Source organism: Euleptes europaea, chromosome 3 (assembly GCF_029931775.1).
Source record: "Euleptes europaea isolate rEulEur1 chromosome 3, rEulEur1.hap1, whole genome shotgun sequence".
NCBI classification, from domain to species: Eukaryota; Metazoa; Chordata; class Lepidosauria; order Squamata; family Sphaerodactylidae; genus Euleptes; species Euleptes europaea.
Window position 1 is genome coordinate 116,862,295 of NC_079314.1, and position 27,609 is coordinate 116,889,903.

The 27,609-nt window shown below is 45.9% G+C and overlaps 1 protein-coding gene across 1 annotated transcript in view; it reads left to right on the plus strand.

Moving 5' to 3' along the window:
- Positions 1-688: 688 nt before the first annotated feature.
- Positions 689-27,609, plus strand: part of SFMBT2 (Scm like with four mbt domains 2) — a 65,829-nt gene continuing 38,908 nt past the window's right edge. The window contains exons 1-5 of the mRNA XM_056846616.1: positions 689-770; positions 2,904-3,144; positions 17,452-17,540; positions 19,384-19,630; positions 24,108-24,205. Of these exons, the coding sequence (XP_056702594.1) occupies positions 2,940-3,144; positions 17,452-17,540; positions 19,384-19,630; positions 24,108-24,205 (639 nt within the window). The 5' untranslated portion in view covers positions 689-770; positions 2,904-2,939. The remainder of the gene's footprint in view (positions 771-2,903; positions 3,145-17,451; positions 17,541-19,383; positions 19,631-24,107; positions 24,206-27,609) is intronic.

Consider the following 27,609-nt stretch of genomic DNA (forward strand, 5'->3'; position numbering starts at 1 on the left):
CTGGGGTGTTCGCTGCTCCTCCCAATTCGTGTCAACTATAACTGCTATGGTGCCATCCGAGGCAGAGTTATTCCAGTGTTTCAGTGAGTTTAATCTGGAATAACTGTGTAAGATTGCACGGGTTTTGGTCTGAGGTTATGATTCATGGAGGGGCCCATAACTTTGCTGTTTGTTTATTTATTTGTTTTGAATATTTATCAGCCACCTTTTTCCACCAAACACCCTCAAGATGCTTGATGTAAGGCATTTTATTTATTTATTTATTTTAAATGTATTCAGGTCTCTAGATACATTTAAAAAGCTTATTTGTAACAAAACCATCTAAAAGGAAACTGGGGGTAAAAACGCATGGTTGCTTTAGCTTCCTTTATTTCCTGTTTCAGCCAGGATTCAGCTAGGATCAAACACACATTCAGCGAAACGCATGCGTTCAATCCTGGCTGAACCCTGGCTGAAACAGGGAATAAAGGAGGCTAAAGCGACCGTGCGTTTTTGCCCTGGGTTGCACATATATGTCAACCACCAATCTTCCTGGGTCTTGAAAATGCAGAGAGAACCTTTTAGATGCAGCTGAGGACGGCGATTAAAATTTGCATTTTGGTCCTTAATGAGCATCGCTGCCTGGTACAGGAGACATAAATGCTTGCAGTATTGTCTGTTTTGTGTGGTTTTTAGACGCCAGCTCAAATTCCGAGGATGTTGATTTCAACTGGGATGAATACTTGGAAGAAACGGGATCTAGCGCCGCCCCTCACAATTCCTTTAAGCATGTATGTACTTTGCTGGGTTTTTTCACTATTCAAGAACAGAGTTTGAAAACTAAAAGGGCAGAGTGCGACAGAGGCTCAGAAAGGGAACCTGTTTGCTGTGGGGGGGGGTGAGGGTTTGGAAATTTGAGGAGGGGTAAATCTTGTTTTTTTTTTTCTTTTTCTGTTGAATCCAGAAGCTTTTTAAGTTGATGAGGGGTGGGTGGTGGAGTGATGAGAGTGTCACTAGGGCCTGGAGCGACCCAGGTTCAAGTCCCTACTTGGCCCTGAAACTCATCAGGTGACCTTCGACCGGTCAGTCTTTCTCTTAGCCAAATCCATTAACAGATGAGAGGGGCAAGGAAAATGAAACAGAAAATTTCAGGGAGTTATTTTCTTATCCCCCTGCCCCGGTCCCCTAAACACTTATGGTATAGTGGTTAAGAGTGTTGGACTAGTTATCTGGGAGAGCTGGGTTCAAATCCAAACTCGTGCCATGGAAGCTCACCGAGTGACCTTGGGCCAGTCTTACTCTCTCAGCCTTACCTACCTCACAGGGCTGTTATGAGGATAAATGGAGGACAGGATAAAGGTGTAAGCCACTTTGGGCCCCATGGGGGAGAAAGGCAGGGTGCAAATGAAATAAATTAATTAATTTTAAAATTCCAGTGCAGAAATGAAATTTTGGAGAGAGCGGAGAATAAAGCTCCTCTGAAATATTTTCTCTTTGAGAGTAAGCAAAATGTTTTTTTTGGGGGGGGGGGTTGAGGCTTGGTTTTACACACTCAAGATGTGTTATAGGAAGATTTTTATATAGGACACCCAGCGTTACAGAATGACAGTTCCTGTGTACACTTATGTTTGTGCACAACTCTCGAACTCAAGACGCCTGTTTTTGCATCTAGAGGGGCTTGACTGTGATTCTGAAGGCAGCAAATAATGCTTCTCATGCCTTTCTTTTGGGCTGATGTTTAAAACTAAGGTATGTGCTAAGGTCACTTATAAGGTGCTTGCAGTTTTCATCTGTCTATTATTGGGTGTATTTCCAGCTTTGCTTGCGGAAAACTAAGGCCTTTATACTTTAAAATTTCATAAATACGCCAAACGGTATAATTGTACGTGTGAATCCTGTTGCAAATGATGTCTTTTATGTTAAAGCAGTAAAATAAGTTGAGGGGTGATAATAAAAGTATTGCATATATTTCAGTTCCCGCCCCCTCCCGAAAAATTGTGTCGATTCAGAAATTTTGAAACCATTCCCCCCCCCCCCCATTAAATCATATTTCTCTAAACCAGGGATCAGAAGCCTTGCTGGGCAAAAGCCCTACCTGGCCCCACCCTCTTCCTAAAAACATTTCACAGGTCCAGAAAAGATGTTGGTTGGCACCGCGTTGAGGATCCCTGCTCTGATCTCTTACTTCACACGGTGGTTGTAAAGAAAAAAGGGTGTGTGTGGTGGAGAACCATCTGAACGTAAGAAAGGCCCTGCTGGATCAGACCAAGGTCCATCAAGGTCCAGCAGTCTGTTCACACAGTGGCCAACCAGGTGCCTCTAGGATACCCACAAATAGGATGACTGCAGCAGCACCATCCTGCCTGTGTTCCTTTACAGCACCTCATATAATGGGCATGCTCCTCTGATACTGGAGAGAATAGGTATGCATCACGACTAGTAGCCATGGATAGCCCTCTCCATGAATATGTCCACTCCCCTCTTCAAGCCTTCCAAGTTGGCAGCCATCACCACATCCTGGGGTAGGGAGTTCCGCAATTTAACTATGTGTCGTGTGAAGAAATACTTTATCTGTTTTGAATCTCTCACCCTCCAGTTTTGGCAGATGACCCCACGTTCTAGTATTGTCAGAGAGGGAATAAAGCTTCTCCCTGTCCACTCTCTCCATACCATGTACATCATTCTGAGCTTCTTAGAGAAACGCCAGGATAAAAAAAAAAATACAACAGTTAACCTTAGCACAGAATCCGTGCCTGAGATCCCTCCACTCCCCAGTTTGACCCACTGGAGACGGGAGACCCAGCAGGGCCATCGCTTAGATTGGCCGCGTCCCATTTTCACCATGCTGTAGCCCCGCTCTTCCAAGGAGCTTCCATCCGGTTCCTTAACAGTAGTAATCCCCCATTCCTTTCTCGTTACCTAAGGTGGAAACCAGTCTCCAGAGCAGCTTCCAGCCAGGGATGAAGCTCGAGGTGGCCAACAAGCATCATCCGGACACCTACTGGGTGGCGACCATCATCACCACGTGTGGCCAGCTCTTGCTGTTGCGTTACTGTGGTTACGGGGACGACCGCCGGACCGATTTCTGGTGTGACGTGATGACAGCAGACCTCCACCCCGTGGGCTGGTGCACCCAGAATGGCAAAGGGTTGATGCCTCCTAATGGTGAGCGTGGCACTTCCTTCCGAAGTTGGGCCAAAGTCCTTGAGGTCTTTTGATTAGAGTTCAGTGACCTAATAGAGAACTGTGTAAGGAGCCAGCGTGGTGTAGTGGATAAGAGCAGTGGTTTGGACCGGTGGACTCTGGTCTGAAGAACCGGGTTTGATTCCCTACTCCTCCACATGAGTGGCAGACTCTAATCTGGTGAACCAGGTTGGTTTCCCCACTCCTGCACAAGAAGCCAGCTGGGTGACCTTGGACTAGTCACAGCTCTCTTAGAGCTCTCTCAGCCTCACCTACCTCACTTGGTGTCTGTTGTGGGGAAGGGAAGGTGATTGCAAGCCAGTTTGAGACTCCCTTAAGTGGTAGAGAAAGTGGTCATATAAAAGCCAACTCTTCTTCAAACAGGCTTTCTATGGCTGCTACTGAGCAATAAAAGCACGCAGGCGATTCAGTGAAGGATCTTGAACACACGAACCTGCCTTATATGGAGTGAGACCCTTGGTCCATCAAAGTCAGTGTTGTCTGCTCAGGCTGGCAGCAGCTCTCCAGGGTCTCAGGCTGAGGTCTTTCACATCACCTACTGGTTGGTCCTTTTAACTGGAGGTGTACACGTGACACTGCCTTCAACTGAACCAGACCCTTGGTCCATCAAAGTCAGTATTGTCTGACCAGCAGCGGCTCTCCAGGGTCTCAGGCAGAGGTCTTTCACATCTCCTGTTGCCTGGTCCTTTCAACTGGACATACCAGGGATTGAACCTGGGGCCTTCTGGATGCCAAGCAGATGCTCTGCCACTGAGACACGGCCCCTCCCCAATGTGTGCCATCTGCTTGGCTCTACGGAGTCATCTTGGCCAGCAACACAAATTCTTGGCAAGCCAATCCAAGATAGTAAAATCTTCCCTCTACCTCTGTTTCAGAGTGTGTTGTCAAGTCACAACTGACTTATGGCGAACCTGAAGGGTTTTCAAGGGAAGAGACATCCATGGGTGGTTTTGCCATTGCCTGCATCTGCGTGGGCTGAGAGAGTTCTGAGAGAATTGTGACTGACCCAAGGGCACCCAGCAAGCTTCATCTGGAAGACTGGGGAATTGAACCTGGTTCTCCAGATTAGAGTCCATCACTCTTAACCACTACACCTCACTGGCTCTCAGCTTTACAAAGCTAATATCAGAGAATCTCAAGAGCATAAGCATTGCTTTTCTGAAAAAGACCAATTGTCCATCTAGTCCAGCATCCTGTTTTGTACAGAGGCCAACTAAAGGCCTACAAGCAGGGCATTTAAGTCACCTTTGAACATCTCTTGCCTTGAAAACCCTACGGGGTCAATGTGACTTGAAGGCCAAAAAAAAATGTATGCGTCTTTTAGGTGCTACCAGAAGCGTGGCCGTTGTTGTACTTTGAATTCTCTTGGGAGTGGTCAATTGACCGTAATAAAGCACCAAGGCACTGTGTCTTTTAGGTAAAGGTAGTCCCCTGTGCAAGCACCGGGTCAATCCTGACCCATGGGGAGACATCACATCCCGACGTTTACTAGGCGAACTTTGTTTACGGAGTGGTTTGCCAGTGCCTTCCCCAGTCGTCTTCCCTTTACCCCCAGCAAGCTGGGTACTCATTTGACCGACCTCGGAAGGATGGAAGGCTGAGTCAACCTTTAGCCGGCTACCTGAAACCGACTTCCGTCGGGATCGAACTCAGGTCGTGAGCAGAGCTTTTGACTGCAGTACTGCACCTTACCACTCTGCGCCACGGGACTCTTCTTTTAACTTGGCTTTAATTGTTTGGATGATTTGTTTTTCTTTGGTTTCTTGGTTTTTAAGATGTGTGTTTATTTATGTTTTAAATCTGTTACATCCCTTGGTGGCACTAGTGAGGGCAGAAAAAGGACGGGGTATAAATTCTGTGAATTATTATTATTGAAATTCAGATGCAATCATGATAAATACAGAAACCATTCACAATTGGTGATAGTCCATTCTGTAGTTTTGCAAAGGTGCTTAACAGCCGTATGGGCTAACTAATTCCATGTCCTTGCAAAATGTAGTCCAATTTCTTGATGAATTTCACACTGGAGTCTTCCTTTGAGACTCTTTGGCCAAAGAATGGTTTTTATGGCATTTTATTAAGCCTCTGTGTTTGTGATATGTTTATATAACAGTTTCATGGAAGCAAAAGGGGAGGAAGCAAGTCCGTGAGCGTTACTGAAAGTGTGGGAGCCCTGTCAGTAATGAATTTGACTGCTTCATGTGGAGTTCAGATCTTTTTTTTTATTGGCCTCACAACCTAAGCTTTTATGATGTGGTTTCTAATTAATTCTCTCGAATGGAGAGGAAGGCTGAGTACCCGGGGATTACGCAGTGCCGTAAAGCGAACCATAAAACAGGGGGGTCAAAGGTCAAGAGATTTTGATCGAGTGCCGTAATAGAAACCAACAATTGGTTTATAGCTTGAGACTTCATGGAGATGCTGAGCTCTGCTTGGCTTCAGCTTGTGTGCGTATATGGAATACATGGCACTGCTTACAAACCATCAAATAGTCTTTCTCTCTCTCTCTCTCTCTCTCTCTCTCTCTCTCTCTCTCTCTCTCTCCCGCATATAGTCTCTTTATCTGCCTCTGTCTCTCTTTCTCTTTCTGTCTCTCTTTCTCTCTAGCATATAGTCTTTCTTTCTCTCTCTCTCTCTTTCTCTGTCTCTCTCTCTTTCTCTCTCTCGCTCCGGAGTATAGTCTCTCTCTCTTCCTCTCTCTCTCTCTCTTCCTCTCTCTCTCTCTCTTCCTCTCTCTCTCTTCCTCTCTCTCTTCCTCTCTCTCTCTCTCTCTCTTTCTCTCTCTCTAGCATATAGTCTCTCTCTTTCTCTCTCTATTTCTCCAGCGTATAGTCTCTCTCTCTAGCATATAGTCTCTGTCTCTCTATCTCTCTGTCTCTTTCTCTCTCTTTCTCTCTCCAGCGTATAGTCTCTCTCTCTCTAGCATATAGTCTCTTTCTCTCTGTCTCTCTTTCTCTGTCTCAATCATATAGTCTCTCTCTCTCTCTTTCTCCAGCATATAGTCTCTCTCTCTCTCTTTCTCTCTCTCTCTAGCATATAGTCTCTGTCTCTTTCCTTCTCTCTTTCCTTCTCTCTTTCCTTCTCTTTTGTTCTCTCTTTCCTTCTCTCTTTCTCTCTCTCTCTTCCTTTCTCTCTCTTTTTCTCTCTCTAGCATACAGTCTCTTTCTCTCTCTCTCTCTCTCTGTCTCCATTATATAGTCTCTCTCTCTCTCTTTCTCCAGCGTATAGTCTCTCTCTCTCTCTCTCTCTTTCTCTCTCTCTCTAGCATATAGTCTCTGTCTCTCTCTTTCCTTCTCTCTTTCCTTCTCTCTTTCCTTCTCTCTTTCTCTCTCTCTTCCTTTCTCTCTCTTTTTCTCTCTCCAGCGTATAGTGTCTCTCTCTTTCTCTCTCTCTCTAGCATATAGTCGCTGTCTCTCTTTCTCTTTCCTTCTCTCTTTCTCTCTCTTTCTTTCTTGTGGTGGTGGTGGTTCTAAAATAGTTAACACTGGAAAAATATTTGGCCAGTCAGCAGGCCGACCTTTACTTGTTTACAACACTCACACTTCCCATTTTAACCTTACAAAAGGTCCCCCAAGTAGCTACAGTCAGTTGAAACTACATGGTTGCAGAAGAAAATTAATTGCCACCCCATTAAAAGCCAAAATTGGCCAGGAAAAAAAAAAGAAAGAAGTCATCTGCGGAAAGAAGAGATAGCCCTGAGTTTGAAGTAATTGTCCAGTCCATATGCTCCCTGGAAATATTAGTGTTTTCCCTTATCTCCTAAACGCAGTGGGTAGGTTTGTCGAACTTCCTTTGGAACAGCTGCTCAATCATACCACCTCCCCTGTGAAATAAGTGGGTTGAGTGCCCACTCATACCGCCTAATTGTAGCTAATCTATCCTATTTAAAATATTAAAGTGCTACCGATAGCATAAATGCAGCACTGTAAATTGCATTAGAGGACGAGGTGGCCGGTGGGAGCAGGCCTGTGTGCCTGACTGAATCCCTGAAGCTTGATTTACTCTTCGGCTTCCAGGAGGCAGCTGCCAAGTAACGGAGTTATATGGTCCTGATAAAACATCTTGATTTAACTTGCTGGATGTTGTCATTGTGGAAGGTTGTGCCATTGGCTTGTAGCATCTGGAAACCCCACATCCTAATTGTAGAAAAAGAAGAAGAGGAAGAGTTGGTTTTTATATGCCGACTTTCTCTACCACTTAAGGGAGAATCAAACCGGTTTACAATCACCCAGCTGGCTTCATGTGTAGGAGTGGGGAAACCAACCCAGTTCACCAGATTAGCGTCCGTCGCTCATGTGGAGGAGTGGGGAATCAAACCTGGTTCACCAGATTAGCACCCGCCACTCATGTGGAGGAGTGGGGAAACCAACCCGGTTCACCAGATTAACCTCTTTGACAGAGGCAACGGCAAGGTCCCGCTGTTTTGAAGCAATTGCACCTCGCAGCTGTTGGGAGTCCAAATCAAATGTTGATGCATTTTACTTCGAATTGTACATATGCCTCTGCCTTATCTGTAGGTTTGCCAGGCCCCTCTTCACTACCGGCGGGAGGGTTTTGGGGTGGAGCCTGAGGAGGGCAGGGTTTGGGGAGGGGAGGGACTTCAATGCCATAGAGACCAATGGCCAAAGCGGCCATTTCCTCCAGGGGAACTGATCTCTATCGGCTGGAGATCAGTCATAACAGCAGGAGATCTCCAGCTAGTACCTGGAGGTTGGCAACCCTACTTATCTGGCAACTCTACCAATGCCCCCCAACAAGCTACATAAGCTATCAAAAATGGGTACACCCAAACAGGCAATTAAGTTTACATTCCTTCCCTTTGCAGCTGAAAAATCAGAGAGGAAAATGTGGTTCTCTCCTGTCTCTTCCGTAATGTTATACACATACACAACCATGTATATATACAGTTTCTTATTTGCAGATTGGTGTCATTTGAATTGCAAATGCGAGCCTTCAGCGCAAAATCAACTTTATTTAGATGAGGGAATATGCTCTTCATTTCCATGCACGGATCATAGCGCGAGCAGTGGTAAAATGAGAAGCCTTCCATCTGGCCTGGGTAGCCAGAAGTATCCCGGCTTTTCAGGCCGAAGAACTGGCTCCCAAGTTCTTCGTGATGTTGCCTCCTCTGGAGGGGGCAGGACAGGAAGTGATGACAGAATTTCTTTCTTCCCCCTTCGCTCCAGCACAGTCTCAAATAAGTCACAGGAACTATGCCTGGGTGCTCAGGATCATAAAGTTGGAAGGGACCACCAGGGTCATCTAGTCCAACCCCCTGCACAATACAGGAAATTAACAATTGCCTCCCCCCAAAACCCTAGTGACCCCTACTCCATGCCCAGAAGAAGGCCAAGATGCCCTCCCTCTCATCATCTGCCCAAGGTCATAGAATCAGCATTGCTGACAGGTGGCCATCTAACCTCTTCTTAAAAACCTTCAGGGAAGGTGAGCTCACCACCTCCCGAGGAAGCCTGTTCCACTGAGGAACCGCTCTAACTGTTAGAAAATTCTTCCTAATGTCTAGACAGAAACTCTTTTGATTTCATCTCAAACCGTTGGTTCGGATCCAACAGAATCATGGAATCAGAGAGTTGCAAGGGATCACCAGGGTCATCTAGTCCAACCCCCTTCACAATGCACGAAATTTACAACTGCCTCCCCCCCCCCCCACACACACACACCATGCTTTTTGGTTTCTTCAGACAGGTACACAAGATGCCAAGCAAGGGACTGTTACTCAGCTCCTTGGCTGGGTACTTTTCCACTGCTTCTGCAATTTGTTGCTTCCTAGCTGATGTCTTCGGGCCGGGCTTTCCTAGTGTAGTATCCCTCGATGTCCGCTTCAGAGCCTGTGGTCCAGCTTCTCCCCTTCAGCTCACGAGACTCTAGCACAGGGGTGTCGAACTCAATCGTTACAAGGGACGACTATGACATAAACATCACTTGCAAAAAACACACCTTACTATGCACAATTTGATGTAGTCCAAAATCACACAGCCTCTAATACAAATATACAATACAACCGTGGTTCAAAATTATTATCAAAGTGTGTTAATAGAAAGAAACCTAAGTGCATCACATATGAAATACCTACTACTCTACTTCCTAAAATGTCTCCTTACATGAGACTCAATCTTAACAAGTGCCAGTTATAGTCTTTGAAATATGTACAGAGTCAAGCACCTCAATCCGGGACATCCTTCTTAATCTTGGGGGCAAATTCCAAACATGGGCACAATACAACGTATATGCAGAGCAAAATGTTCTGAACGAAATATGGTACAATCCTCCAGAGGCAATCCAGCCGTTTCGTAATAAATACTTTTCCTTCTATCGGTATCTTCTGCCTTCTGTTGTATACATTTCACGTCTTATGCAATGTAGCACGCTGCTTACAAGGATCTAGCGTGTTTCCATGTTCACATCGGATACAACCTTGGCCGGGCCATGCCTCGCCAGGCCAAATCGGGATTGGGGGGCAGGGGGCGGCTGGCTCGCGGGGTGGATAAGCGCTCTCAAGGGCTTGGATCTGGCCCGCGGGCCTTATGTTTGGCGCCCATGCTCTACCGCATTAATCTGGCCGGTCACTCTCCTGGTCACAATGCCCATAATATGTGGTCTGCGCCAGCCATCCGCTGCAGCCCGTGAGGTACCCGGTATGCCCACTGTTAGAGGTGGGGTGGGGGGAGAGAAACTACCTAGCATACAGTTTAAATAAAAGAAAATCGTAGTGGCATATAATAGTAGAGAAATAGAGAGTGGGACTTTCTGGAAGGTGTAATGAATGGTTTTATTATTACTATTATTTTTATTATTGTTTTTGTCAACATGCTTCAGCAGTTGTGGATGAGTGGGGCAGACAGTGATTTAAAAAATAGCTGCCTTTGGAGGTTTCTTTAGGCTTTGGAATTAAACTAATTTAATCAGCTTCGGCAGTCATGCTTGATATTGGTTTATTTCTGTGTGCTGTACTACGTGCAAAGCTTTCTTGGGTTTTTCCTCCCCTCTCTCCTTGCTCTGATCGAAGGGCATTGAGGAAGGGGTTTTGTGTGTGTGTGTTTTGATTTTTTTTCTTGGCAAAACGGCACCTTATAATTATGTTTTCATGAGCGAGGACACTGTTTTCTTTACCGTCGCCAGCTTCCCCCATCCCGATCAATAGATGATTATATTGAAATGCTGATGACATTGATTGGCATTGCGGTACACTCCGGCCTGGCAAAAGGAAGCATTTCTTTATGTCGTTTTGATTAATTTGGGGAATTCCCTACCGCAAGGTTTGGAGAACTTCTAGAAGGGCTGAATGGAGCCTCCATGTTCAGAGGCAATATACCTGTGAATGGTAGTTGGTGAGGAGCTCTGGCCTCTGTGCCCCTGTTGTTAGCTGCTGGTTAGCCACTTTGGGAAGCAGGGTGTTGGACTAGATGGGCCATGGATAGGGTTGCCAGCTCTGGGTTTGGAAATACCTGGAGATTTTGGGGTGGAGTCAGGCAGGGTTAGGGTTTGGGGGTGGACCTCAGCAGGGTACAATGTCCACCCTCCAAAGCAGCCATTTTCTCCAAGGGAAATGATCTCTGTCGTCTGGAGATCAGTTGTAATAGTGGGAGCTCTCCAGGTACCGCCTGGAGGTTGGCAACTGTAGCCATGGATCTGATCCCGTAGGTTTAGATGTTTCCAACTATCCATCTCTCATTACCAAAGGCCTGTTTCTTCCTCCTCCTTTTCAAACACAATGTATGCAGGATATTGACTTTAATAGAAGGAAACCAATTAATCATAGTGGTTTCGAGACGTTGCTGCTAGCATCCGGGAAATCGCAGTCCAGACAGACGGATTTAGGGTTGTAGTAATGCTAGAGATTTGGCAACAAAATAGCCTGTTGTGTCTAGGGCAGTTGAGTGCATAGAAAATCCTGACACCCGTTGAACGAAGCCTTGATAAGAAGGTGCTATCTGTAGATTTTTAAGGACTGCAATACTGCCCAGGGAAAAGAGGCATTGTATTGGGTATCCTGTATATTGTTCCTGGTTTCCAGGGGAGGGGCTGTGGCTCAGTGGTAGAGCGTCTGCTTGGCATGCAGAAGGTCCCGGGTTCAATCCCTGGCATCTCCAGTTAAAGGGACCAGGCAAGGAGGTGATGTGAAAGACCTCTGCCTGAGACGCTGGAGAGCCCCTGCCGTTCTGAATAGACAATATTGACTTAATGGACCAAGGGTCTGATTCAGTAGAAGGCAGCTTCATGTGTTCAGGTGTTCCATATCTGAAAAGAGGAAAGCACTTTTAACATTCCCTTTGTTTCCTTTTTTGCACCCAGGGCAATACTTGACCCGGCAAGCACTGCAAATTGCCGAAAATGTCTCTGTGTCTGTTGCGCTCATTTACTGCGGCCGTCCATCCCGCACCGGTTTAAGAGGGCGTCTGTTCTTTTGGTTAATGATATGCTGGGGAAACCTCTGCCTTTTCATACGTTGCTCAGAGTTCAGAATGAAGCTCGCCAGCTGTAGCATGCTAAATAGCTGCAAGCATGCTGCTCAAGATCAATTGATCAAGGAGCTTCTAAGGGATAAAAGGAAGGAATAGCTGCAAGTAGGGCGGGGACGTGGCTCAGCGGCGGAGCGTCTGCTTGGCACGCGGAAGGTCCCAGGTTCAATCCCTGGCATCTCCAGTTAAGGATCCGGTAGTAGGTGATTGCCGGCGCTGACCAAATTCCAGGGTTGACAAAACAAAAAGGCCCAATGGAGGAACAAGAGCGCCTAGTCCCACCACGCGACGGGCGTTTTTAGATGGCCCTCGTGATCTTTTTAAATGGCCCAAGTTCGGCTCTAACACGGTATCGCCGTCCACGGGCTGGACCCCTGGGTGCCATCGCATCTAGTTTGGCCTTGAAACACAACTGATGAAGGAACTGGCATACGTGTCTCCAGCATCACCCTGCTTTCCCACCAGTCAGGGGTGGATGAATGTCTTTCGCAATTTCTGGGTCCAAGATTGTGATCCTGTTTGTTTTTGTGGGGAAGGGGAAGTTCCTTTTCCCATTAGAGGATCCGCTGCCATCTCTTCCCCAGATGTCGAGTTGTTCATAAGCCCGGGCCACTGCTTGCTTCTTGAGGTATGATGTCTCATTGGCCGTTGCCGTGGCACAGGTGCTCTGTCGATCTTGTGGTTTTCGTACAAACCTGAACTCTCTTAATGATAGAAGTTGGCAACCCTGGGTTTCAGGTACAGCTTTCTCCAGCGTGGTGTAGTGGTTAAGAGCGGTGGTTTGGAGTGATGGAGTCTGATCTGGAGAACTGGGTTTGATTCCCCGCTCCTCCACATGAGCGGCAGACTCTAATCTGGTGAACCGGGTTGGTTTCCCCACTCCTACACACGAAGCCAGCTGGGTGACCTTTGGCTAGTTACAGCTCTCTCAGCCCCACCTACCTCACAGGATGTCTGTTGTGGGGAGGGGAAGGGAAGGTGAATGTAAGCTGCTTTGATTTTTCCTTAAGTGGTAGAGAAAGTCGACATATAAAAACCAACTCTTCTTCTTCCTGGTAGACACTCTTCTTTATTCTGAAACGTCCTTCTGGCAGGATACATATGGACGGTGTCTGTAGTCAAACAAAGAGGGTGGGATTTATGGGACTGTAAAAATGACAAACTGTCACACTGGGATGTCGTGGAACATTTTGTAATGAAATGACCCCGAGCCGTGTTTGAGAAAATATCCCCTCCGCCTTTATTATGGCTGGGAAATTATTACGGAAGGAAGTGAAGGAAGAAAGGGCTTTTTCATGCTGTCAGCATAAGTGGGTTTCTTAGCAAGCAAAGATAAGGCACGTCCTGAGGAGCTTACAGCCTAAATCTTGGGGGAGATTACACACGTGAACACATAAAGCTGCTTTATACTGAATCAGACCCTTGGTCCATCATAGAATAATAGAGTTGGAAGGGACCACCTGGGTCATCTAGTCCAACCCCCTGCACAATGCGTGAAATTCACAACTACCTCCCCTGCACACCCCCACTGACCCCTACTCCATGCCCAGAAGATGACCAAGATGCCCTCCCTCTCATCATCTGCCTAAGGTAACAGAATCAGCATTAATGACATATGGCCATCTAAAAAAGGTAAAGGTTCCCTGTGCAAGCACCGGGTCATTCCTGACCCATGGGGAGATGTCACATCCTGACGTTTACTAGGCCGACTTTGTTTGTGGGGTGGTTTGCCAATGCCTTCCCCAGTTATTTTCCCTTTACCCTTAGCAAGCTTGGTACTCTGTCCATCTAGCCTCTCCTTAAAAACCTCCAGGGAAGGAGAGCTTCCTCCCGAGGAAGCCTGTTCCACTGAGGAACCGCTCTGTTAGAAACTTCTTCCTAATGTCTAGATGGAAACTCTTTTGATTTAATTTCAACTTTTGGTTCTGGTCTGACCTTTTGGGGCAACAGAAAACAACAACTCTTGCAAATATGGCTTCAGTTAACTTGTTGAGCAGATCAAGGGAGGGGCTGTGGCTCAATGGTAGAGCATCTGCTTGGCATGCAGAAGGTCCCAGGATCGATCCCTGGTATCTCCAGTTATAGGGACTAGGCAAGTAGGTGATGTGAAAGACTCCTGCCTGAGACCCTGGAGAGCCGCTGCCAGTCTGAGTAGACAATACTGACTTTGATGGACCAAGGGTCTGATTCAGTAGAAGGCAGCTTCATGTGTTCATGAGTTTTGGGTATATGAGAAACCCATTTATTTTTCTTAAACAGCAAAGTAAGTAGGCGGGCTTTGTGGAGATGGTGAGTCAGAATCTGTAGGGACGAGAAGAAATTGCTGTTTCTGCTCACAAACCCTCCGGCTAGTGCTGCACTTTATTATAAGGGCCATAAATTTGCTAATTCCTCCAGAGACGTTATTCAAAGATAGTGTAATGTAATACTTAGTGGGTAGTTATTTCATTTTTTTTTTACAAGCGACAGCTCAGTTGCCTTTTAATTTTGCTAGTTTAAATAGATTTGCGCAGAGCTATAAAAACCAGAAACGTGATAACGTGTGCGTTTAGGAGAAGGTGGATTTAAATCGGGTAGCGTTAGCGAGATCATAGCTTGGAGTCCAAACTGCATCGCGCACATGGTATGGTTGCCAACTTTGGGTTGGGAAATTCCTGGAGATTTGGGGCAGGGAGCCTGGGGAGGGCAGAGTGTGAGAAGAGGAGGGATGTTAGTATGATATAATGCCATAAAGTCCACTTTCCATATCAGCCATTTCATAGAATCGTAGAGTTGAATGGGGCCAGCCAGGCCATCTAGTCCAACCCCCTGCTTAATGCAGGATCAGCCTAGAGCATCCCTGACAAGTGTTTGTCCAGCCTCTGCTTAAAGACGGCCAGTGACGGGGAGCTCACCACCTCCCTAGGGAGCTGATTCCACAGTCGATCAACTCTGACTGTAAAACATTTTTTTCCTAATATCCAGCCGGTACCTTTTCCTCCCGCAATTTAAACCTGTGGCTTCCTTTATTGAGTCAATCCATCTCTTGTTGGGTCTTCCTCTTTTCCTGCTGCCCTCAACTTTTCCGAGCATGACTGTCTTTTCCAGTGACTCTTGTCGTCTCATGACGCGACCAAAATACCTGTGACAGTCCTTCAAATCCTTAAAGAGAGCAATCATGTCCCCCCCCCCACTCAACCTCCTCTTCTCCAGACTATTTCCTCCAGCAGAACTGATCTCTGTCTCCTGGAGATCAGTTATAATAGTGGGAGATCTTCAACCACGACATGGAGGTTGCCAGCCCTAACGCACACCTGTCCCTTTGTGGAAGCCACCGGTGGTGGAAGGGAACGTCGCCTCCTTCTCTCCGACAACCATCAAGGGGTCCTCTTGCCTTGAGGACGGTGAGTTAATTAAATAGCTAATTTATAGTAGTTACATTATGAAGCTTCATCAGGTCTTGCCATGCCCGGGTCCCCTCCTCCGCAGCGTGCAAATGATATGATCGATTGATCTTCTTTTTGCGGGTAGCGTTTTACGGTCTTTGACAACTGCCCTGTGGTTGATGGATTTGCTGGTAGCCGCTGGTGTCAGTTCTTGCTGGGGGTTGTAAATCTTCTTGTTATATATCTATATTTAAAAAAAAAACACCTTTCTCCCACCACATCTCCAGTGCTGCTTTCGAGGGACATCCGGTTTTAACATGCTTGCTGGTGAAGTCCGCCTGGATATCTGGAGAGCCAGTGTGGTATTGTGGTTAACAGTGTTGGACTAGTATCTTGGAGGAGCCTTACATCCAGAATCAGGCTCGTCGTCCTTTTGGGTAAATGCGGTAGTTTTAGTTCTAGGTGGCTGAAAACATAACTGTTCCCCAGGAGATCTGGGAATGAGTATTGACTGTGAAACGCTGGCCCACTGTGCTCAGAGGAAGAGTGGCAATCTGCCAGTGAGAGCCAGCATGGTGTAGTAGTGGTTTGAACTGGTAGAGAGATCACGGAAATGCTCTCTAGAAATGAAAAAGAGACGGTGTGGCGTAGTGGTTGTGTCTCCTTGGACATAGATAGATGAAAGACTTTCAAGTTTACAGATTTCCCATCCAGGTTTTTCCTCAGGCCTCCCTTTAGTAATGAATAAGATACTCACAGATTTAAAACAAAGGGACCATCTTGAACTTTGCGGTGATGCCAAACGGAAATGCGCACCCTCTTTCTGGGGATAGAGCACCCCATTTTTTTCCAGGGCTTCCAGATTATCTCGAATTCTTAACCATTTCCAGCCTTTCAAAGACTTTTCTTCTTGGCCAGACACTATGCCTTACCCCTCAATGAATTATTTGGCAGTTTCTTAGATAGTCCGATCAAACAAAGAGAAACACTTACCCATTTTTTATTCAGGTGTGATTTATACTCTTCTATAAGATCTTCTTTTATTACTTGATTGATTTCACACTTTCCTGTTTGTTCTTGCAACTATCATTTAATCTATCTGCAATCTGGTAAAGATGCTGTTACTCTATCTGTAGGTTATTGTTTAAGGGCTGCTTTGAAGATACACGGAAAATTACAATTGAGTTACACCTAAATGCTCATTTGCATACAGGTGCTCGTTTGCACTGGAACTGGTGTAGTGGTTAGAGCGTCGGGCTAGGATCTGGGAGACCCAGGTTCAAATCCCCACTCTGCCATGGAAGCTTGCTGGAAGACCTTGGGCCAGTCACACTCTCTCAGCCTAGCCTACCTGACAGGGTTGTTGTGATTATAATGTGGAGAAGAAGAGAATGACGGGTTCCCATTGGGGAGAAACTTGGGGTGGTATTATTATCATTGTTATTGTTAGTATTAGTATTATTCCGATTTATAACCCACTCTCTTCTCAGTCAAAATCTGGGCTCAGAGCAGCTAACAGTATTGTTCATAATTACATGATTTCATAAATACCATAGAACATAATGCAATTAAAACCCTAATAAAATTAGACAATGACCCAATAAAACCAGTTGGCGCATATGACAACTCACTGGGGCTATAGTGAGCCAGGGGGAACAAGCAATCCGGCCCCTCCAGAAATGATGGAACAAAAATAAGCACTGAAAGGTGGGCAGGGAGGCCAGCTATGATATCATATAAGTGTCCTCATTAAATTTAGGGGTACCCTTTGATGTTTACCAACCCTCTCAATATCTCTCCTGTGTGATCCATCCCAACGTAGAGATATCTCTCTGGCCAGATATGATGTTTTGCCATCTGCGGCACTCGAAGGCAGATTTTGGAAAATCCCTTTGTCTGACAGGCTGTGCCCTTTGTGCCAGTAATTGTACAGAAACAGTTGCTCACGTTTTATTTCATTGTAGTTTCTATACAGAATCTCGTAATGAACTACTAAGCCCCTGTTGGCAAGTAGACTGAATGTCTCCGATTCTGTTAACGTTCTCTATTTATTGAACCATCGTTCGCCCCAAATGTTGGAGACGGTGGCGCAGTTTTTAAACTTTGTTTTAAAAGCCCGCCAAACAGCTAATTAGGTGGCAGCAGGACCAACAAACTGCATTTCTCAGTGTAGCTGCCTTTTAACCATTTTATAAAGAGCACCGTTTAACTTTTCCATTCCTTTTGTAACCTTTTGAAGCATGTTTGTACGCCGATAAAGGGATGATGATGATGATGATATCATATAAGTGAAGTAAATCAAAAAAATTAAAGAGTCTCGTAAAATTTGAGAAGACAACATGTCGGCTGTGTCCTTGGATGTCACCGGTCAGCCGATTGGGTTCTTTGTCCTCAGCCAATTGTGTTTTTTTGTCTTGTTCCAGCTATCAAGGAGAAGTACACAGACTGGACGGACTTTCTCATACGTGAGTTGACGGGCTCCCGAACACCGCCTGCAAATTTACTGGAAGGCGTATGTATTCTGTTAACATCTTCTCCAGTTTGCTTGCAATATTTATGGTACAACCACTTATTTTTCAAAATAAGGCACTGAGAGGGCCCATGGATCTTTTGCATATCAAAATGTAAATGCACACATGTTTGCATGTCACCAGATTCCTAAGAAGTAATATTCGATGCTAATGGTAACGGAGACGTGGACCAGTTTGTTCCCTTTTGGTTCACATGATGACCCCTTTTAAGCATGGGTGCAAATTCTTTTCAAGAAGATGGGCTCTAGAGTAGCTAACCAGAGCTGGAAGGAATTGGGGAGTCTAGAAGAGTCACCGGCATGTGACATCTGGGCAATGCTTTAGGATTCGCCCCAAGCTCTATGGTTAAACCATAGAGTTTTGGGCAAATCCTAGAGTCACCCCAACATCATGGCATCTCTTCTAGTTTTGTGCCGAAAGTGACATCACGTGCTGACACACCTCCACATTCTCCCACATTGCCCCCAGTTTTCCCCACCAACTTATGAAATGCTGGTGAGGAACTAGGGGTAATTGCCAGGACAGCTGACCTCCCTGGGGGCTCCTTCCCACCCGAGAAAGAGTTCTGTACTCTAATCTGGAGAACCTGGTTCGATTCCCCACACCTCCACATGAGCAGTTGACTCTCATCTGGTGAACACATGAAGCTGCCTTATACTGAACCAGACCCTTGGTCCATCAAAGTCAGTATTGTCTGACCGGCAGCGGCTCTCCAGGGTCTCAGGCAGAGGTCTTTCACATCACCTACTTGCCTAGTCCCTTTAACTGGAAACGCCGGGGATTGAACCTGGGACCTTCTGCATGCCAAGTGGATTCTCTACCACTGAGCCGCAGCCCCTCCCCACGTTGGTTTCCCCACTACTCGACATGAAGCCTCTATCTGAACTCTCTGAGCCCCACCTACCTCACAGGGTGCCTGTTGTGGGGAAGGAGATTGTAAGCCGGTTTGAGGAGCAGTGGCTCAGTGGTAGAGCATCTGCTCGGCATGCAGAAGGTCCCAGGTTCAATCCCCAGCATCTCTAGTTAAAGGGACTAGGCAAGTAGGTGACGTGAAAGACCTCTTCCTGAGACCCTGTAGAGCCGCTGCCCATCTGAGTAGACAATACTGACTCTGATGGACCAAGGGTCTGATTCAGTATAAGGCAGCTTCTTGTTTTTATTTTCTTTAAAAAGTAGAGAAAATTGGGATATAAAAACCAACCTTCATTCAGAATAGTTGTTTGGGGGGGTGGGATTCTGGGACAGGTTAACCATTTCCTTGCTCTGCCCTCTCTGGAGAAGAGCAGAGATGGCTTCAGCCCCACATCAAGCCTATCACACCTGAGCAAATGAGTAACTTATGATTTGTGAATTACTCTGTGGCTAGCAAGTCAGATGCCAATCTGTACTAAAAACTCACACAATACAGATAATTTACTTGTTGGTTAGACCGTGAAAAGGACAATGGATTTGGCTGTTTCTTAAGGCCAAAGCATTATTCCCTTTTCTCACACTTTCCCCTACACTTAGGAAAAAGAGTGTTAATGTCCAGATTTGGGGATTTTTTTTAAAGACCCATTTTGCACAATTAACTTGTTGTTAAGAAATTCAGCGCCACTATTTATCTTCCTGTTGTTGTTTTGTTATCCTTTGCTTTTTTTTGCTTTTGAATGCATGCCCGGGTTAAAATTAGGAGGAAGGCGAGATGGCTGATCTAGCCGGGATGAAAGATGAAGAAGCCGACAGTTTTTTTTTTTTGTCTCCTTAACTCTGCTGCTGTCTCTGTTGCCGCAAGAAGACGTCAAGTAAAGTTTAAAATAAGGAGTTTTGCTTCTATTCAAACAGCCTCTGCGAGGGAAAAATCCTGTAGACCTCATTACAGTTGATTCCTTAATAGAGCTGCAGGATTGCCAGAATCCCTTTCAATACTGGATAGTTAGTGTTCTTGAAAATGTTGGAGGAAGATTACGTCTTCGCTATGTGGGAGTGGAGGAGGCTGAATCCTATGACCAGTGGTTGTTTTACTTGGATTACAGACTTCGACCAGTTGGTTGGTGTCAAGAGAATAAGTACAGACTGGCTCCACCTGCAGGTAAGGAGGGGAACTTCCAGAAACGGGTTTTTTCCCCCCGAATAGGGGGTACAGAAGGAAAAAAGAGGATAAGGGGATCCGTCTGCGGATAGAGTCTATTAAAAAAGGAAGTTACAACATAGTTACAGCATCTGATTTTCCGATTAATCAAGCAGACTATCTCTTGACAATGTCCTTTTGACTTTTCCGCTAGTAGATAACTTCACTATAAATTAACCTATGTTTATAACTAATCTACTATCATTATAGAGTTTCAACCGTCAGTTTCTATATATCTGTAAAACAATTTCCATTTTGACCGAGGGTCTCGTTGGTTGTTGTTGTTTTTTTTCAAGGGCATTTGCTTATGACTGATGCATTCTTTATTTCATTATTTTTAAAATGTTTGTGGTTGTGCTTTGCTGAATTTTTTTCTTTAGCCTGGTACAGGTAGAGTATCCCTTATCCAGACGTCCCATATCCATACTGATCCAAACACCGGACCCTTCAAGCCGGCGTGCAGGCAGATCCGTGCTGCCTGCTTTCCATGTTTCCTCTCACCTAAAAAAAATTAAATACAGTGTACATTGTATGTACTGAAGACTGAAAAGAGACTGAAAGCCTGCCGTTGTTAGTTTGTTTGTTGTTGCCGATACGGGTATTCTGGTAAGGTAATTCCAGCTTTGCTTTCTGACGGTTCAGTGTAGACGTTATTAAAAATGATGTTTACATTCAGGCTATATGTATAAAGTGTATATAAAACATAAAGGAATTTGGGTCCCATCCCCAAGATAACTCATTCTGTATATGCCAAAATCCCAAAATATTCCAATGTACGGAGAGATCTGGAATACGGACCACTTCTGGTCCCAAGCAGTCCGATTAAGGGATACTCCACCTTTACTACCCATTCAGTCTGGGTCAAAATGGGTTACAAGTACCCATTTTATATCTTTCCTGTTACCAACTGTGAGCAAGTATGGCGTAGTGCAGGGGTGTCAAACATACGGCCCGCAGACCGGATCCGGCCCCTTGAGAGCTCTTATCCGGTCCACGAACCAGCCGAGGCAGCCACACACACCCCACTCTCAATCTGGGCTGGGGAGGTATGGGTCGGCCTGACCAAATGATATTTATGTCATATCCGGCCCTCATAACAATTGAGTTCAACACCCTGGTGTGGTGGTTAGATATGCAAGATCCAGTCCAATAGCACCTTAGGGACTGGAGTGAGTTACTTCGGGTTAGCTGAGGAACCTCCTTATCAGAGGGGCCAGCGGCCCAGTGGTCACTTCTAATCTCTGTTGTGGAGCATTTGCTTTGATTTATTTATATCCTGTTTATTTATATCCTGTTTTCTCACTGCAACAACCATGTGAGGTAGGCCAGGCTGAAACAGGCCCAAGGTCAGTCAGCGAGCTTCCATGATATGAGTCGGGATTTGAACCCAGGATGCTTGTCCGCCGCTCTATCCACCACACCATACTGGCCCGTTAAAACGTGCTCTGAACAAGACAGCATAGCCTGCAAATAACTGCAAAAGTAGCCATGAAATGTGAATGTTCCCCTTTAAGTATGCACGAATTCCTATCCACCACCCTGACATCTTTGTCGTTGATGCAGCGGGAATGTATAAAAATGCCCTCTTTCAACCAGCAAGTCTGCAAATCCTCACTTCGCAAGGTCTTAAATCTGTTGAGATCGGCCTGTGAAATTGCCTTCTAGCATCAACGCAAAGGCAGCTGCAAGAGAGAGGGTCTTTCCCCCCCTCCCCTTCTCCCCACTTCCCAGAAACACGGAACAAACAGTGATAAATTCGCCCTGAGGGTTTCCCCCCTGAAATCTTTCCCAAGCAGCGAACGGCGGAGTTGCCTTTTAGGGCTTCTGTGAAGCAACATGCCGGATTTATCTGTTTGTAAAGCAATTGACTGGATTTCTTGCAACAGCTTGGAGCGCATATATTCTCTGTGGAAGAGGAGATACCAGTAACAAGGGTCACTGGTTACTATGCTTTGCGTGCAGCAGCAGATTCAGCCCAAGCCTCGTTCGCCAGTTGCACAGCAAAGCCGGCCCCGGCCTTCCCTTCCCTTTATCTCGTATGGTCAAAGCTCCAATTAAGCGCTTGTGTACGGAATTATTTTAAGAACATTGGAAAAGCCCTGCTGGATCAGACCCAGGCCCATCAAGTCCAGCAGTCTGTCGACACAGTGGCCAACCTGGTACCTCTAGGAAGCCCCCAAACAAGACGACTGCAGCAGCACCGTCCTGCCTGTGCTCCACAGCACCCAATATATTAGGCATGCTCCTCTGATCCTGGAGATAATAGGTATGCATCATGACCAGTATCCATTTTGACTAGTAGCCATGGATAGCCCTCTCCTCCGTGAACATGCCCACTCCCCTCTTAAAGCCTTCCAAGTTGGCAGCCGTTGCCACATCCTGAGGCAGGGAGTTCCACAATTTAACTATGCGTTTAGTGAAGAAATAGTTCCTTTTTTTTAATCTGATTTTTATTAAATTTTTAACAAAACATACAATATGTAAAAAAGAAAAAAAAAGAAAATATAAGAAAATACAATAAAAATTAAAAGAAAAAAAAGAAAATTATAAAAGGGTATTTATACATCGTATTCAGTACAAATCAGTGTTCAATACAAACATCATCAATCTAATACCCTTTCCCCCCACCCACCATAAAAAGAAAAAAGTGACCCATCACCAGACTTCCGAAGAAGTGTCTGGTAGTTTTATTTACCAGTTATGTAAAATTTAATTTTGTTTAAAAAAATTATTTTCTATAACTCACTAAATAATGTCGTGAAATCCATTTTTGCCATCTTAACCCAATATGAGGTGGCCTTAAACCATGTTTGTTTAAATTCTTCCATATCGTTTCCATGCAGAAATTCCGTTAGTCTGGCCAAAAAAATACTTCCTTTTATCTGTTTCGAATCTCTCACCCTCCAGCTTTAGCAGATGACCCCACGTTCTGATATAATGAGAGAGGGCGAAAAGCTTCTCCCTGTCCAGTCTCTCCATACCGTGCATAAATTTATAGAATTATTATAGAATACACAATGAGGTATCTTGGGGACGGGGCCCAAACTCACTTGTGTTTTATATACACTTTATACACATCGCCTGAATGTAATTTTAAACAATATGTTTAATAATTTTGCGTACAATTGTACTGTCAGAAAGCAAAGGGGGAAATATCTCACCAGAATACCTGTATCAGCTGTTAAACAAGAGCAACAACAAACAAGAAAACAACGGCAGGCTTTCAGTCTCCACCTACGATGCAGCGTACACTGTATTTCATTTTTTTTTTAGGTGAGAGGAAACATTGAAAGCAGGCAGCTCTGATCTGCCTGCGTGCCGGCTCGAAGGGTTCAGTTTTCGGAGCAGTCTGGATATGGGATGTCCAGATAAGGGACACTCTACCCAGATCGGTAGCAGCTCTACTCAGATTGGTAGCAGCTCTCCAAGGCCTTTCACTTCGCCTGGTCCGTTTAGCTAGAGATGCCGGGGATTGAACCCGCGACCTTCTGCAAGCCAAGCAGGAGTTCTTCCGCTGAGCCACAGCCTCTTTCCCCTCCTCAGGCTGGAGGCACCTTTCATGAAAATATTAAAGTTAGGGGAGGGGCAGGAAAAGGTATTTCCAAAGGGATTCATGGGGATGCATTTATGAGATTATAGCCCAGGATGCCAAAAAGATCACTGGAATGGCATTATAATGATGTTGACAAACCCAGCCTTTTAAGAAAAGGCCTCACCTAGAGTACTGTGTTCAGTTTTGGGCACCGCAATTTAAGAAAGATGTAGACAAGCTGGAGCGTGTCCAGAGGAGGGCAACAAAGACAGTGAGGGGTCTGGAGACCAAGTCCTATGAGGAAAGGTTGAAGGAGATGGGTATGTTTAGCCTGCATAGGAGAAGACTGAGAGGGGTACGATAACCATCTTCAAGTACTTGAAGGGCTGACATAGAGAGGATGGTACCAAGTTGTTTTCTGTTGCCCCAGAAGGTCGGACCAGAACCAAAGGGTTGAAATTAAATCAAAAGAGTTTCCATCCAGACATTAGGAAGAATTTTCTAACAGAGTGGTTCCTCAGTGGAACAGGCTTCCTCGGGAGGTGGTCAGCGCTCCTTCCCTGGAGGTTTTTAAGCAGAGGCTAGATGGCCATCTGTCAGCAATGCTGATTCTATGACCTTAGGCAGATGATGAGAGGGAGGGCATCTTGCCCACCTTCTGGGCATGGAGTAGGGGTCACTGGGTGTGTGTGGGGGAGATTTCCTGCATTGTGCAGGGAGTTGGGCTAGATGACCCTGGTGGTCCCTTTCAACTATATGATTCTATGATTCTAGCAGTGCGACGGCGTTAATATATGCCTGTGATCATTTTCTTTGGTGTCATAAAAATATCAAAATGTTATTCTCTTACTGGTGGATGTGTTCGTGTTTCTTAAACATCCTTGTCACTTTTGATGCTTCTTGTAGAACTCTGTTCTCTGAAGACCATGTCTCACTGGCAGTCGGCTCTGGAAAAATCCCTTGTTGAGGCCGCAAAGTTTCCTCTCCCAATGGAGGTGTTTAAGGTAACATCTACTTATCTTTTCTTCAGCTAAAGCCTACCTACATGAATATCTGATTGTGATCTAACTGGGCTGGGAGAAGGTGGCGGTCTTCATAGAGTGCTTTGCTTGATCCCCCTGGATGATCCACTGAGTCCCTTCCAACGTACCCTGCCGCCATTCTGAATGCTTGGTGGGTCTTTATTTCAAGAAGGATGTGGACAGAATTCGAGCGGGTGCAGAGGAGAGCAACGAGGATGATCAGGGGCCTGAAGACCAAGCCCTACAAGGAAAGGCTGAGGGAGTTGGGAATGTTCAGTCTGGAGAAGAGGAGGTTGAGGGGGGACATGGTTGCTCTCTTTTAAGTATTTGAAGGGCTGTCACTGAGAGGAGGGCAGGGAGCTGTTCCTGTTGGCAGCAGAGGATAGGACTCGCAAGAATGGGTTGAAATTGCGGGCGGAAAGGTACTGGCTGGATATTAGGGGGAATTTTTTTTACAGTAAGAATTGTTCAACAGTGGAATCGACCACCTAGGGAGGTGGTGAGCTCCCCCTCACTGGCAGTCTTTAAGCAGAGGCTGGACAAGCACTTGTCAGGGATGCTCTAGGCTGACCCTGCATTGAGCAGGAGGTTGGACTAGATGGCCTGTATGGCCCCTTTCAACTCTATGATTCTATGAATCATGACGAATCTCCTGAGCTGTTTGTTGACTCCATCTTTGCCGTTCTGTATTTTGAGTTAGAGTGGCGTGGTGGTTTCCATGTTTGATGCTGGTTTGTCATGGAGAGAAACAGAAAGCTGATCTCAATCCATGATCAGGGGCTCCATTTGCCTCAACATCATGTGCTAGAGGGAATGTATGAAACTGCCTTCTGCAGAGCCAGATCCATTGGCTCAATGCTTTCAATTCCAGCTGACAGTAGGGTTGCCAGATCGAGGGAAAATCTGGAAGTTATGGTGGTAGTTCTGGGAATTGCCAGAAACCCTATGGTAAAACCATATAGTCTTGAGGGGTTCCTAGAGCTACTGCTTTTGTTTCCGGGTTTCCTCCAGAAGTGACATTGTCATGCTTGTGACACTAGTGAGGATTTAAAAAAAAAAAATCCTTCTTCACCACTTGGAGTGATGGTGGGAAATGGGAATTCGGGGCGGAGGATTCCTCACCCCAACTGTGGGATTGGCAGGTCTGACTGGAAGGATACCTCCAAAGTTTAGGGCAAAGGTCTTTCCGTCCAAAATGCTTTAGATGGGCATTAAATCTGAGACTATCAACATGCAAAGTTTTCACATTAAAAAGGCTCCTTCCTCCGTGAAAAATATAACACTACACTGATGAAGACTGAGCACGCTCCGGGAGGCACAAAATGTTGAGTGCAGCGGAGAATCAGTTAAAGGGGGAAAGAGAAGCCCCCGAGAGTTGAGACAATCCTGAAGGAAACAATCCCAAAGGTGAACATAAGAAAATCCCTGTTGGTTCAGATCAAGGCCCATCAAGTCCAGCATTATCCTGCCTGTGTTCCACAGGACCTGAGAGAACAGGCATGCTCTTCTGATCCTGGAGAGAATAGGGATGCATCATGACTAGTATTCATACGATCATAAGAAAAGCCCTGCTGGATCAGACTGATCACACAGTGGCTAGCCAGGTGCCTCTAGGAAGCCCACAAACGAGACAACTAAAGCAGCATTATCCCGCCCGTGTTACAGAGCACCTCATATAATAGGCCTGCTCCTCTAATCCTGGAGAGAATAGGTATGCAGCATGACCAGTATTCATTTTGACTAGCAGCCATGGATAGCCCTCTCCTCCATGAACATGCCCATCCCCCTCTTAAAGCCTTCCAAGTTGGCAGCCATCACCACATCCTGGGGCAGGGAGTTCCACAATTTAAATAGGTGGGGATATTTCCAAATTGTGCCTCCCTCCTGTCATTCCTTGCAGTGCCTCTAGCTTGAAATCTTTAATTGAAAGTTCTTGTTGTTTGTATGGCTGTTGTGGAGGAGGCTAGTTCGGCTGACATAACCATTCCTTCAAAACCCATTGCGATTATCTGCTGTTTCTTTTATTGCTGATCCGTTTGCCTCTCGTTCAGCACGTTGCATTCTCTTTTTGTTGTAAAATTGACCGCTGCCTGGTGAAAGTGTTTTATCTCTGCAGTGTGGGATGTAAATGTTTGGAATGCAATAAATAAGACCCCTGCTAGACTTCTGAGGACGGGATGTATGAATCGGCAATGGTCTTGTAGCGATTCACTGTTCCTCATTTGAAGTTTTAGCTCTCTCTTTTCCCCCCATGAACGGTAAAAGTGGTCTTCTGATTGTGTTATTGCCTCTGTATTGATGTGAGCAGCTTTGAAGTCCCAGGAGACAGCAAAACAAAGTTTAAACAAATATTATCATTAAGAACATAAGAAAGGCCCTGCTGGATCAGACCAAGGTCCATCAAGTCCAGCAGTCTATTCACACTGTGGCCAACCAGGTGCCTCTAGGAAGCCCCCAAGCAAGACGACTGCAGCAGCACCTTCCTGCCTGTGTTCCACCGCCCCTAAGACAATAGGCATGCTCCTCTGATCCTGGAGAGAATAGGTATGCATCATGACTAGTATCCATTTTTAGTAGACTCAATCGAGGAAGCCAGGTCCCTCAGTTTTCAAGACCTGAGCAAGGCTGTCAGCGATGGGATGTTTTGGAGGACACTGATTCATAGGGTCGCCATAAGTCAGAAGCTCTTGACGGCCCTTAACATGCACATACACGGGTTGGATCTTGCAAATCCAGTCTGCTAGGGGAGATGTTTTCCTCTGGCCAACAGGTGTTTTGCATCAGGGGAAGTTCCCTGGTGGAGGGACTTCTGCAAGTGGAATGGATTGGGAGGATCCAGCCTCCTCCCGCTCTGTCCCTTCACAGGTGCTCAAAAATGGGAGTTCCATAAAGACTCATGGGAGAGGGGAAATCCCATTCTTCCCTCCACCTCCAGCACCGGCTGTTCACGGCGGAGGCCACCAACCGTGTGATCATTGGCGACTGAGGGCTACACTATCAGTCCAAAGCATCTGCTGAAGAGCCACCAGTACCCAAATTTCACCCCATGCTAATCCCAGACTATTTTATTTCTAGGGTTTGTGGTGGGATCGTGGGTTGCTAGGCAACCCCACCTGCAGCCTAATTCTTTTGTGTGGCATCTGCAACATCTGCGGATGATGAAGAAGAAGAGTTGGCTTTTATATGCAGGTTTTCTCTGCCTTTGAAGGAGAATCAAACCGGCTTACAATCACCTTCCCTTCCTCTCTCTACAACAGACCGTGGGCGAAAACGCACGGTCGCTTTAGCCTCCTTTATTCCCTGTTTCAGCTAGGATTCAGCCAGGATCGAACGTGTGCATTTCGCTGAACGTGCGTTCGATCCTGGCTGAATCCTGGCTGAAACAG